General features: G+C 55.2%; 1 protein-coding gene across 3 annotated transcripts in view; it reads right to left on the reverse strand.

Annotated features, from left to right (window-relative positions):
- Positions 1-12580, reverse strand: part of LOC116948443 (uncharacterized) — a 69771-nt gene that overhangs the window by 15826 nt on the left and 41365 nt on the right. For 2 of the 3 annotated variants that reach the window (XM_076071529.1, XM_032965124.2), the window contains exons 9-10: positions 4613-4759; positions 1022-1243 (exon numbers count right to left, since the gene is read on the reverse strand). In XM_076071529.1, coding sequence (XP_075927644.1) covers positions 1022-1243; positions 4613-4759 — 369 coding nt within the window. The remainder of the gene's footprint in view (positions 1-1021; positions 1244-4612; positions 4760-12580) is intronic. The other variant, XM_076071530.1, reaches the window with a different exon arrangement.

The raw sequence follows: 12580 nt of genomic DNA on the forward strand, positions 1-12580 counted from the left end.
GGCACTGTACCATCCTGGTTGTGCTACAGTATTCAGAGACACCACCGTGATACCACCGCTGCCGCATGGCTCTCCGGCGGGTTCGACTTGCGCTGTGTGTTGTTTGGCATGATGTCCGACATTTCGCTCCACCATCTGGGGAGCTTCTGAAGAAAACTGAAATTTCAGATCCTTGAAACGGTGTACGAACAACACGTGGGGCGAAACGTCGCACGTCGTGCAAAACAACACGCGGTGCGACCTAAAACACACCGAGGTTCGCAAAGACGTCACGTGACGCTCGATGTCGGTGCAGCTGGGTGCAGTTCGGCCCGGGTCACAAGGTCACACACGAGATCGAACCGTGAGGAGCGCGATGCCCCAAAGCAGCACGTGCGAGATGAGCTCGCCCACGCCTATAGCATGTATCTAATTTACAGTGACATGAGAAAAATGTGGCGTTGTATCTCAAATTCCCTCTGGCCGCACATGGAGTTTGATTGAATTTTTTCTTCTTCTGCCGGACTCATGTTATGTAGCATCCCCAGCAAAAACACACACACACACACTCGGAGCGCTGAACTTAATACGCGCAATTGACATTTTTTATGGGCTCAAGGGTGCGAGCAGTTAGTAACATTTAATTGAACCGAGTTCATAAATTGTCCCATCGTGGCAGCAATTAGCCCCGTGTCCTCTCCATCCCTAAAAAAATCCAAACGAAGCACCCGGAGCCAAAGGTAATAGATGGTGCGCAATTACAAGCACTGATTGTTGTAATCATTAAAGCTATTTTAAAAAATAAATGACAAACTCCCATCCTCGGCGCCATTACGTGCTGCGCAGCGGCGGTGTTTGTTCACTCACACGGCCACGGCAATGCGGCACGTGACATTTTCACGCAAGCGAGCGACGAAGACGATGACGAAGACGAAGACGACAACGGCGATGTTTCGGATAAAGCGGCAGGCAGGCAAGCCATCGCCGCACACTCCCAATATCCAGCGCACCACCGGCAGAGCGGGAAGCCACGCCGTCGTACCTTGAAGGCATCGAGCCGTTTCTGCGGGAGGTCTCGGCTCGCCGGGGCCTGCAGGAGGCATGAGTTAAAGATGAAGAGCTCCGTCTCCCGGAGCCAGGCCCTCAGCTCCCGGATCTCGTCCTGCAGCGGCGGAGGAGGAGGAGGAGGCGGCGGCGCGGGCCGAGGCCCCGGGGGGACTCCGCCCCCCTCACCCTCTGCTGCTCCGCGTCGCCCCAGCCGTGCCTGGGAGACAGACAAGCCGACTTTATCCGTCAGCGGAGAGGCTCCCCCGAGGAGCTTTCATTGACCCCTCTTGTAGTGCCGAGACGTGAACGGCCTGAGCGATCGCTTTCCGTTTTTTTCTTTACTTACCAGGGCCAACAAATTCATAATTCGTGTTACTCATGTTACACGCGACTTGAAAAAAAAAAACACTCGATTTTATTCATCGTGATTTGTATATCCAAGATAAAGTGCCCCACAAAGTTTTTCAAATGTACAATTTTTTTTCTAAGATACAAAAAAAGAGGTAATGTAGTCGCCACCGGAAAAATATCATCCTCAAAATTACCCTTTGAAATTAATATCACTCTAAATGCCGCGGTTAATACCAAGCACAATTACATTACACTCCAGTTTGACTTTTAATCACGCTCGGCGTGCCAGCATTGGTGAATGAGCTCGGTGCCCAAACTATTCCGCTGGACCTTTGTTCGTGGCTGGGAGTGTTGTGGACGCTTGTGCCCGGAGAAGGGTTGATTTTTCAATTTGTGCATGGCGAGAACCATCGGGCACAGAGGGAATAAAATGTCACGGGCTATTCGATTTGCCCGCATCTTATCCAGCACAGCAGCTACCGCTGTGAAAATACTGCATTTGGCTGTCAGCGCTGCAGATTGCCCGATCCCGGGGAAAACAAAGCTCCCCCTCGCAAGGTGCGGCTCTCAGCCCGAAAAGCTGCCGAGAAGTCGGCGGTAATTGAATTCGCTGCCTCAAAGGCGATTCCTGTCCCCGACACAAAAAAACGCACAACCCTTTTATTAAGGACCTGTCTGTACAAATATTGCAGCAACAAAGAGGAGCGCGGTTCTCATTGTGAACGCGATCGGTCGACTCCTCGCCGCTCCGAGTTTCTTAATCAAAGAGCGCGCAGGCAGGATTCCCGCACCCGGTATCAGATCTCCGGGGCCGAGGCATTCCCGCGGTATCGTGCCGGGCGGGCCACGCTGAGCTACGGCGCGCACTGTATCCCGGGCCTGCAACTACGGCCGCAAATCACGACAGTCGGCACGCGTGAGATGAATAGCCAAGGGTGGGATTTTCAAATGTCGACCGCTCGTTTTTTTTGCACGCAGGCACCGAGGCTCTTCTGTTGTAGCCGTCCTTGCCGCCGCTGTGTTATTCAATGTTTTATCCGGGATGAGTCATATTTCCATCCCCAAAAGGCCGCTGGGTTTGGCTGATCAGCTGAACATTGCCATTAACCCTTGGGCCACCTGCCTCGCGGACTGCATGGGGTTGTAATCTCAGAGAAGGGGTGCGAGCGGCGCTGGGATTACGATGGCTCCCTGCCGCTGGGCTTCTTTCGCCGCTTTTTGTGTCGACGCCGTGTAATGTGGGGCCCTGCGAAGACCGTGCGGCAGCGATTAAAATCGTCTCCGCGTCCAGAGATCTCTCAGTTTCCTCGCCGCAGCCACCAACATTCTCAAGGTCCCTCCTTTGTCGCGCAACGTTTAATAGATTGCTCGGAAATAAACGCAGCCGCGTTCGAGCAAATGTTCTCTACGTGTCAGCAATATCAAGCTGACAGGTATGATTCACGCTCAGATCACCTGTAGAAAAATATACCTCCGAATTGATTCCATAACGCGCAATTGTGGCGCCGCGTGCGTGTATACGTGCGCTTAGATCCGCGTGAAAAATGACCGAGGCTCAGATTAAATTTTCCCGAGTCGCATACGGGATCTCACCGCAAAACGCCCGCCCCGCTCTGGAAACGCAGCAGAGGTCCATTATAACGACGTTATAATGAACTCCGCGTAGATGTGTCACAGTGCCTTGTTTATAATACAATTAAAGCTCCTAATTAATTGCCCCCAATTTGAAATTCGAAATAATGCATTTAGCGGGAACCGTGCTCAGGGTCAGTCCAAACGGGGGCCACACCGCGTGATGACGGACGGCAGAGGGCAAAGCCCTCCCCGGGCGCCGTCGGCTCGACGCCGGGCGCCGTCGCAGGGAACAAAAAGGGCGCAAGGCCGAGAGCAAAGTGGGGGCGGGACCCGGCACGGGGGAACCATCAGGGGCCACCTCGCCAAGTCAAAAGGTATAACTCGCAAGAACGCGGCGCACGAACGCGCATCGCTGATGAGCGCCGGAAAGAAAGAAAAAAAACCCCCACCAACAAACGGGGCGGCAGTCTGCCCGTTAAATAAATAAATAACATCTCACTCCCTCGGTCCGTGCCGCTGGCGCACGAGCGGAATGCCGGGATCGTTAGTGCGCCCGCTCGCCATCTCCCAGGTGAGCGGGCACCGTCACCGCATTCGGCACGAATTATGTTTGCGCGGTGTTCTGGTAGGGTGGGGGGCGGGTAGAGGGGAGCCCAGATTGTGTACGAAATTCCTTTTTGACAGCTTAATTTGGCGCACGCCCATTGTAATTTAAATTCCTTCTGCCAACGCGCGCACGGAGGACCGTTAGAAACCTGCATTATGAGATTATGCCATAAGTGGAATGAGAGCCCAAGTAAATGAATTTGAAAAATTCAATTCCGCCCGTATCTGCAAACAGCGCCGGTGCACGTGTGCACTGGCGGCGTGCGTGGAAGTTTCACCTGGACAGAGTTTCTTCTTCTTCTCCCCCCCACCCCCCTCTCCGCGCGTGCCGCGACGCGGCAAATCCCCAGCTCGCAGCTAAAATCACGAGCTGCGCCTGGAACATCTGCTCCCCATGTAAATGTGCAGAGGAGCACCTTCATTCAGGGATTCAGCCGATCACATGCGGGTGGGGGAGTGGGGGGGGGGGGTGGCGGCCGTGGAGTCTGCTGGTGCACCGAGATATGAACCCATCGACCCAACTTCGATTCTCCGTCACGGCTCACACGAGTGGCAAGGAATATCTAAACCAGTCCTGGCTCACCCTTTCTTAACCAACCTGCAATGTCCAGGGTGGGGAAGTATGATCAAACAACCCCATGGCAGTTATGGAATCGGGAGGCCTTCATTCAGCAGTGAATTCATAAAAAGGGCAGTGAATAGTCATTTATTTGATTATTAATGGACCACTTTTCCACCGGCACATCCGAGCCAAACCAGTGCCGGGCCCCTCCCCCCTAGTATGGGTGGTTTTCCGTGACCTCAAACGATGTCCGAATCTGGTTCGGGGCCACGCAGGGCCAGGGCTAACGACGCATCCATTATGCGTGACAACAGCCACGCTAGTTGCGCGTGACTTCAGTGGCAAGGTTGGGCTCCTGCGGCGGAAAAAATAATTTGCCGCCTCGCGAGAAGCGTCACGCCGGCCCGGTGCTGCTCGGTCGTACGGTGGAAAAGTAATCGTCGGCCCAGAAACGTGGCGCCGGCCACCAGAGCCTCGTTAGCGTCGGCGCACCTCCAGCCAGTCCCACTCTCCGGCCAGCACCAGCAGCCTCGCCTCCACGAGCGGCCCCAGCGAGGGCAGCCGCTGCAGCAGACCGGCCGCCCGCTCCGACAGCTCGCACCTCCCGCGCTGCCACAGCCTCATCTCTTGCGAACATTTCTACGGGGGCAGTGGGCGGCGGAGGCGGGGGGGGGGGGGGGACAGCGGTGGAGCGGGGGGGGGGGGGGATCACCGGCGCCTTCACCTCTCCCTGCGCGCCCCCCGCACCCCCGTTGTTTCTATCGCGGTGCCGGCATTGTTGACCGCTCGGCCGCTCCAGATCGATGAACGCATCGTGCATCTCTCCGCCCGCCCGGCACGAGTCCACCCACGAGGGTATTGACGCGCACGTCGCACACAATCCGGTGAGTGATGGGAATACGCTTTGTACCGATGTCGTATGATTACGGAGCGGGGGTGAAAAAAAATGTTAAGCATTTCATTGACAGTTCTGGATCAATGCCAATATGAATGCATTATGTAAGGAAATAGATTCTCGGCAAAGCATTGACATTACGGCATGCCACTTTCATGACCTATGGGAGAGCCACGTGTCCGTGCATGATGAATGGGTGACATTTCTTGCACAACGCCAGATGCATTTTTTGGATGCTTTGTGTTTGCATTTGGATAAATAAAGATGCTGTGCTTTCCCCCCCCTTCTGTCAATAAACATCACAAAGTGGGGGGGGGGGAGAAATCCGTCTGTTTTTATCGTACGGGTTATTTTTTTTTCACTCACTCACCTCCCAATTTGTAAGTAAGTGAAAGCTCCACTATTTATCATGCATTTTATTTGCACGGACGGTGGGTGGGGGGGGGGGGGGTGCATTAGCATATTTCATGGCTTGTGCCAGTAAGAGAAATTATTCACAATAACAATGAAAATTCAAATGAAATGCCGAGGGAAGGTGGCGTGGGGCATTCAAATTGATACAAATTGCGCCAGGTGCACCACACCATGACTGTGGCTGTGATAATTGGGGAGGCGGCCTCGAGCCGGATAGCGGACGCCGTGCCAGCGCTGGAGGGAGAGAGGGCTTCATAAGCAGGATGGGGGGGGGGGGTTGGGGTTATGAGGTCACCATGCGGTAGGGAGGGGTTCGGTGGTGGTAATCAGATTCCAGGTCCTGCCACGTGGCCGCGCGTCGCTCAGAGTCGCCGGCGTTGGGGGTGGGGGGGGAGGCTCCCGGCACGTGCCCGAGAATCCCGCCCAAGTGGCGGAGGTCCCGTCGATGACAGATGGATGTAGGTTTGCTTTTATTGCAGGATATAGAGCACGTGAGCAGGTATTTCATTAGTTTTGTGAAATGTGTTTGTTCAGCGTGAAACTTTACTGGCGCGGCAGGGCCGGCCGCGTCCCGGAGTCTCCCGCCACCGACCCTCCGCTCGAACATTGCGGCACCAAGCTAGCCTCGGACAAATTGCACGTGGCTGGATGGCAAAGGTCAAAGTGCAGCCCTGCGATTACTCGCTCACGCCACTGCAGGTGCAGCAAGGGCATCCATTCGACAGCAGTCACTCTCTCAGATGGGCTCCCCCTTTACCCCCTTTGGCTGTCCTTCCATCACCAGTCTCGTCCACTGGCCTTAGCCGTCGGCCAGGACATGAGAAATGCCACTTCCTTCCCCTTCATAGCCATGAAGCCGTGACAACAATTTAACGGACTCATCTCTCCATCACGCTTGGGCGAGTGGGTACGTGAATTCTCGCAAGCCAGTTCGGATCTAACCTGCATAGTGCTTGGATGGGCGACTGCCATTCATAGCAGGTGCAGGGCTGAGTTATGGGCAAGAGCGTGCAGTTCAGTAAACTCCGTTGCTGTACTGAACATCTATGCTTCCTGCCTTTACCAAGAAGCACCAGTCGGCGTGAAGTATGGACAAATTACCCCCGCAGCCCGTACGGCATGGAAAGGCACTCAAAAGAGCTGTGCATGTACAAATCCATAAATTTACACGCACGCACGCACGCTCTGTGTATGGCGCTGCCTCTCTTTCATCTCTCATAAGGCCTCCCAAGGGTCTAGCATCACAGGTAGATATCCATTTTACATATTACATTTGACGAAAATCGCTTTCTCAATAATTATTGCTTTTAACATCGATATTAATATTGACATCCGTTAATGACACGTTAGCTATTACAGGAAAAAAAATGCTACTCCCCTGCCAACGCCGGACATAATTCGGTAATAAATTACATGATGCAATTCCAGCAGCTGCGCATTGAATGCGAGTTTAATTTGAGAGGGGGGGAAAAAAAATCTATATTCATAAACCAAAAAAATGAGAAGGTAAATACTACACTGCCTGCACCTTAAAATGACTTCCACAATAGAAATAACAGCGGGTAACATTCTCCGAGTACTTCGTAACCTTGCGATTGTCGGGGCCTCGTTAGCAGCGGCCGTGCCAGCTGTCTCAGAGGTGGAGCCTCCGCACCAGCGGCACGGGGGGGGGGGGTACGGGAGACGTGGCCACAGCTGTGGACAGCAGCAGGGCAGCAGCAGCAGCAGCGGGGCTGAAGGATCACGGCAGGGCAGGCGCGTTGACGCACACGCAGGGGATGGCGGTGGTAAGCGGTCGCAGATGAGGTGCGCAGGAGAAAGAGGGGGTGCAAGGTGGAAAGATGGGGGGCGGGGGGGGGGCAAGGTAGGAGATGGGCGCAGAGCAGAGCACGGTTCCGTGGGGGGCGATGCCCTGATGGAGTCCCGACCCTGATGAAGCCCGTGGGAGGGGGGTGGGCGGCAGGCGATGCGATGACGCCGGGGGCTGCCGTGATGGGATCTGGTTCGTGTTTACTTGACGGCTCCTGTGCTTGTTTGTGAGAAATTTAAGGATGATTAAAATTCCTACAAGGGTAGGTTTTCCAATTTTTGTAGACAAATGCGGTAATATGCTGCCGACTAGGGTAACATATGATCACGCGATATTCTGTTTCCGTATATCAAACTGCGATTAATGTATTTATAAAACGTCTACGGTATTGCTGATGTATTCAAAGTGCTTAATTTTAATTGCAATTAGAATTCGACGATGGAGTCGAGCAATGGTGCAGTGGTAAGAGCACTGCTCTAGAAACCTGGCATTGGTTGTTCAATTCCTGCCCATGGTTAACACGAGTGGCGAGTGATACCCAAACCGGTATGAAGGTGAAACCAACTACAATGAAAAACACGGCATGGGGAGGCCTTAATCTAGCAGTAGATCGACAAAATAAAAGTGGCTTCTGTTCAAATGAACATTTCGGCAGTGCCCATCTCCCACTTACAGCCACGAGCCAGTGTTGGAAATTTCACATATAAAAAGAAAAATGCGATTACATGATCGGAAATCATGGTTTTAACGCTCGGCCCTCAGAACCGACAGGGCGCCAAAACAAAGGGAATCCGAACCCTGCTGCTCCGCTCCCGTCTCACCGAGCGCAGTAGACTTATTAAATCCCCTTTATTGAACGCGACTGCATCGGCATAGCGTGGAGCCGCAGGACACCCCGCAGGTGTAAGCAATGGACCTGGGGTGGAATCGCGTTCCCTGGGCGCGCACATCAATCGGCGGGCGCTAAGCAAGCGTGGCGGGGCCCGTGATGGAGCAGCTGTCAGGCCCTCCCCCTGATTAGGACCGCAAGTGCTGCTTGCCCGAGTCTTTAAGCCGCCCGTGTCAAGGTCAAGACGGAGCCACGCGGGCCAACGGGGGAGAGTGGAAGCGCCGCGGCGTAATTGGCCGGCGGCGCGCGATCCGCCGTCGTCGTTACGAGACGAGGGAATCCGGGCGCCGCTCGCCGCCAAGGGTAGCCACCGCCACACCTCTTCTCTTTCCCGCGCCGACTCGCCGGCGTGACGATGACGGGGGAGGGGGAGGGGGTCCGTCGTCACGCCGGAGGTGTCGGTTCCCGCGGCGTGCCCGTGCCAGCGCGCGCGCGCGGTTTATATTTTCATTTGGGTGCCCTTGTTCTGGAAGACTGCACCAATTTCGGTGCCAGATTGACCGCTTTCAAAGGTCTGCCACCTCACGTTAGCCAGCCAAGCGCACCAGCGGGCAAGACGGATCGCAATCTCTGGCGGTCACAGCCATCGGCAGCTGGCCACGGTGTCTTCCGTTTACAGTCACGTGCCTTTGATTTTTTTTTTGCTTTCATATTTAAGCTTGATTGCCTTCCAAAAATGGGCGTCGAACATTGACATATTGGAGATGTACAAGCAGATGCTGGTTGTCTTTAAAAATTTACTTCATTCGTTCAGCCCTTTTATCAGTCCACTGCTGATCGAGCGCCTCCCAACTGCATGTCGGTCGACGTGGTTGTTTAACCATACTTCACCCGAACTGGTCAGCGTGGTCGGCGAAGAAACAAGAGCGTCCAGGACCGGTTCGGCCGCTGATGTTCGGCACGAGCCGTGGCCGGGGATTGAACCGAGCTCAAGGGGTTTTTCGTGGCGCGATCCCCACCCCACCAATCTGACAATAAACCCCGCGGGCGCCCCTACATGCCGGGCACCGGGGGTTTGGTTAGTGTCAGAAATGGAAGAGCGAACGGGGAGGAGAGGGGGGGGGGGGGTCAAGGGCCCGGACGGGTGGGCGAGCGGCTCCCTGGGCAGGACGCGAGCCTCCGCCACTCCAACCGGGAGTCCATGAGCCCCACTCAAAGCCGGCTTTCCTCCTCTCCGGCAAAGACTTAGTGGATGTGACGGAAGATTTAGTACTCGGCTCTTCAGGGTGATCGACTCTGGCAGCTGTGCCGTACGTTGTCATGGAGCGCGGCCTGCTTCGCGCTCTGCTCGCCTGCTCCGTCAAGTTGACGGCGCCGCGGCACGATGAGGAGACCAACGGAGCCCTCGACCGCTCCCCCGCAGCACAAAAAAAGCGGCGACCTTCATCCAACGGGTGTCACGAATTACGCAAAGCGTCGACCATGGAGCAACAACCCCCCACACACCCACCCCCCCCCCCCCCCCCCCCAGGAAATTACAGAATTCATTCTTCGGTGGCATTTTTAAATCGTGGCGAGCGCGAAGCACGGCGAGCCCCGGGATCCGCTGTTACATGCTCATCGAAGAGCCGGGAAACAAGAAGAGGCTCCTGTTGATGCTTACATCGGCTGCACTATTGACGGGTAAAACACGACTGTTCGACAGACGATGGAAGAACAAAAAAAATCCAATCCCCTGGGAAGTAAATTTACACAATCAGACAGAAATTAGTTGTGAAGTGTAAGGCGTGAGGACCACCACCCCCCCTCCCATCCTACACCACACCCCCCTGCCTCCCCCCCCCACCCCGCCCCCCCGGAGGCCTGTAGACAGTTTCTTTCCCTACGTGTCAAAACATTAAGGGGTTGGTGATAATTTGCCAAGTGAAATCGTGCGCGCACAACCATCCACCCACCCATCCACTCGCCCACCCACCCACCCACTCGCCCACCCACCCACCCACCCGCCCGCCCGCCGCGACAAGAGTCTCTCTCGTCATCGGCGGAGGCGCGTTGAATCTACCTTGCCGATAATGAGCAGAACGCTTCAAGCCGGGAGCAGCGCAAACGATCGGCGCAGGATGCGGGCTGCGCTGCCTCCGCCGAACCCACACTCGCTCGCTCGCTCGCCCGCCTAGCGCGCCACGGCGACCGCGCTCGGCTTGCCGCCCAAGCTGCCATCCGGCCTGGGCCGGCAGCGGCTCGCACCAAGACCGTCGCCGGAAATTCGACCGCTCCGCCTCCCCGTTGTTTGTGGCACCCAGAGACACGGGGGCGAGGGACGGAGGGCTCAATTCGTTGTCCGGATCGGAAGGCAGGGGTTGTGTTCATGCCGTTACCGGATGACGCACTGCACTTATATAGGCCAGGGGTGGCCAGTTTGATGCCATCTCCAGGTGATTTAAGAACCTTCCAATGGTGGAAGGTTCTTAAATCCCTCCAATCACCCCCGTGCCCCCCCCCCCCACCCCCATCCACCCAACAACAGCATAAACAGGTTCACCGTGGTCGGCCAATCGGCGGTTTGTGCATGGTGGGATCAGGTGTGGGCAACTCCAACCTCAGGTGTGGGCAACTCCAACCTCAGGTGTGGGCAACTCCAACCTCTTCCAAGAGGTCCGGATAGCATGGAAGAAGAGGCCAAAATGATCCCCGAGAGGGTCCCCTCTCGAGTTCCTTCCAGTGGGGGGCCTTTCTGTCGGCCGTGGCGCGAGTGAACAATTCCAGGGGCTGCGCCAGGGCATCCTTCATGCCTGCCAGTTGTAGAAATTCTGCTCGAAAAATGCCAACAAAGCGGCCTTGTCGTATGTTTATTTAATCTCTGCTCAGGGAGCTGCCGGTGAAACGGGGAAGTGAGGCGATTGAAATAACCGCGCAGAGAGATGGACACTTCCCCAAAACAAAATATTAAACGTTCAGCCCCGGAGAAAACACCAGCCTGCCGACAACCACCACCACCCACCCACCAAAGCCGCTACAGCAGGAGACCCCGAGGTGTTTTTTTAATATATATTGCTTGTTGTGCATGACTACACCGCTAAAAGCATTTCATTATCTTTATACATACTACATTGCTGTATTGTTCTTTCTGCTGTAAATAACATGACATCTTAGGAAAACTGCATGCAAATGTATTGCTAGACCTCACAACAAAAACATGAAAGCTGATTTTTTTTTTTACAAAAGCACTTATCGGCAAAATAAAAACACGGACGAATATCTGTGAGGCCTGGCACCGTTATTGCGCCGTGTGTTTTTAAAGACTATTTATATTTGTCTTGGGGAAATGCGGGATTGAGGGCGACGGTGAAAGCAATAACGCCAAATTAATTGAATTCTTTGACTTTTGGAGTCAAACAAGGGAATTTACTGCACTCTGAGCTGGGGAGGTGAGGTAGAAGCCTCGTTTGTCAGGTACGAGCACCGCCGGTGCCACCGCCCCCCCCCCCCCACTGCCCCCCTCCTCACCGCGGAGCAAGGTGAACCCTGGTGCCGGCTCGCGACCATCTCCCACAAACAGAGAATCCATCTTCTCTCAATACCCCGCGTGCATCTCCGAGGGAATTTTTTTTTGTTCCACGCGCTATACCTTTAATTACCTGCCTGACTGGCTGTAATGTTAGTAGCGGCCTTGATGTACGATTCAATCTCGTTCTGACACCGAATCACAGCATGACCCCACCAATAAATGAGATGACAAGAGTCATTTTTTCCCCCCCCCACAGCAATTTATATGCATGAACGACTTCAGTTATTATACTTTTCTGTCTTAATCAGTACGGTCTCGCCAGTCATTACGCGCGTTACCCGTTTGAACGTCCACTCCCATCGGTTTTGTTTGCGGCGCCGCCCGGACGGCTCGCACCCGGAGTTCAGCTTCACACGCCATCGCTCCAGACTTTGCGCCGTATTGGTTCGCCGGCTCGGCGTGGAACAAAACGCGCGTGTGCACGCACGCACGCACACACGCAAACACGCACGCACGCACACACGCACGCACGCACACACGCACACACGCACGCGCACACACGCCAAGACGCACGCACGCACACACGCACACACGCACACACACGCACGCACACACGCACGCGCGCACGCGAGCCACGTCTTCCCGGAGTTGTCGCCGCGTCTGTGGCACTTCGCTCCCCTTTTGGTCCGGCGCTGAGCGACGCTTTGATTGTGCCCCCCGCGCACAAAGTCTCAGGGGCGCAGTCGTGTCTCGGTGCCGTGAGCGGACGAGGGAGACCGCTCGCCGCCGCAGCCTCGTTAAAATAGTCAAGATTCCGGGAGAAGTCCGGAAGGAGGCAGCTGCGTTCAGACGGCCAGGCCGGCGATGTGAGGGAGGAGCCCGGTGGCACAACCGTGTGCACACGCCGCAATAGAGAACCCACCGACTCGAGTTTGTGAATGACCAGCGACGGCTAACATCAGTGGCGAGTGATATCCGACCTGGTCTTGCGCATCCCCTCTCAA

Source organism: Petromyzon marinus, chromosome 33 (genome assembly GCF_048934315.1).
Source record: "Petromyzon marinus isolate PM22_M1 ecotype Great Lakes invasive population chromosome 33, UKy_Petmar_22M1.pri1.0, whole genome shotgun sequence".
NCBI lineage: Eukaryota > Metazoa > Chordata > Hyperoartia > Petromyzontiformes > Petromyzontidae > Petromyzon > Petromyzon marinus.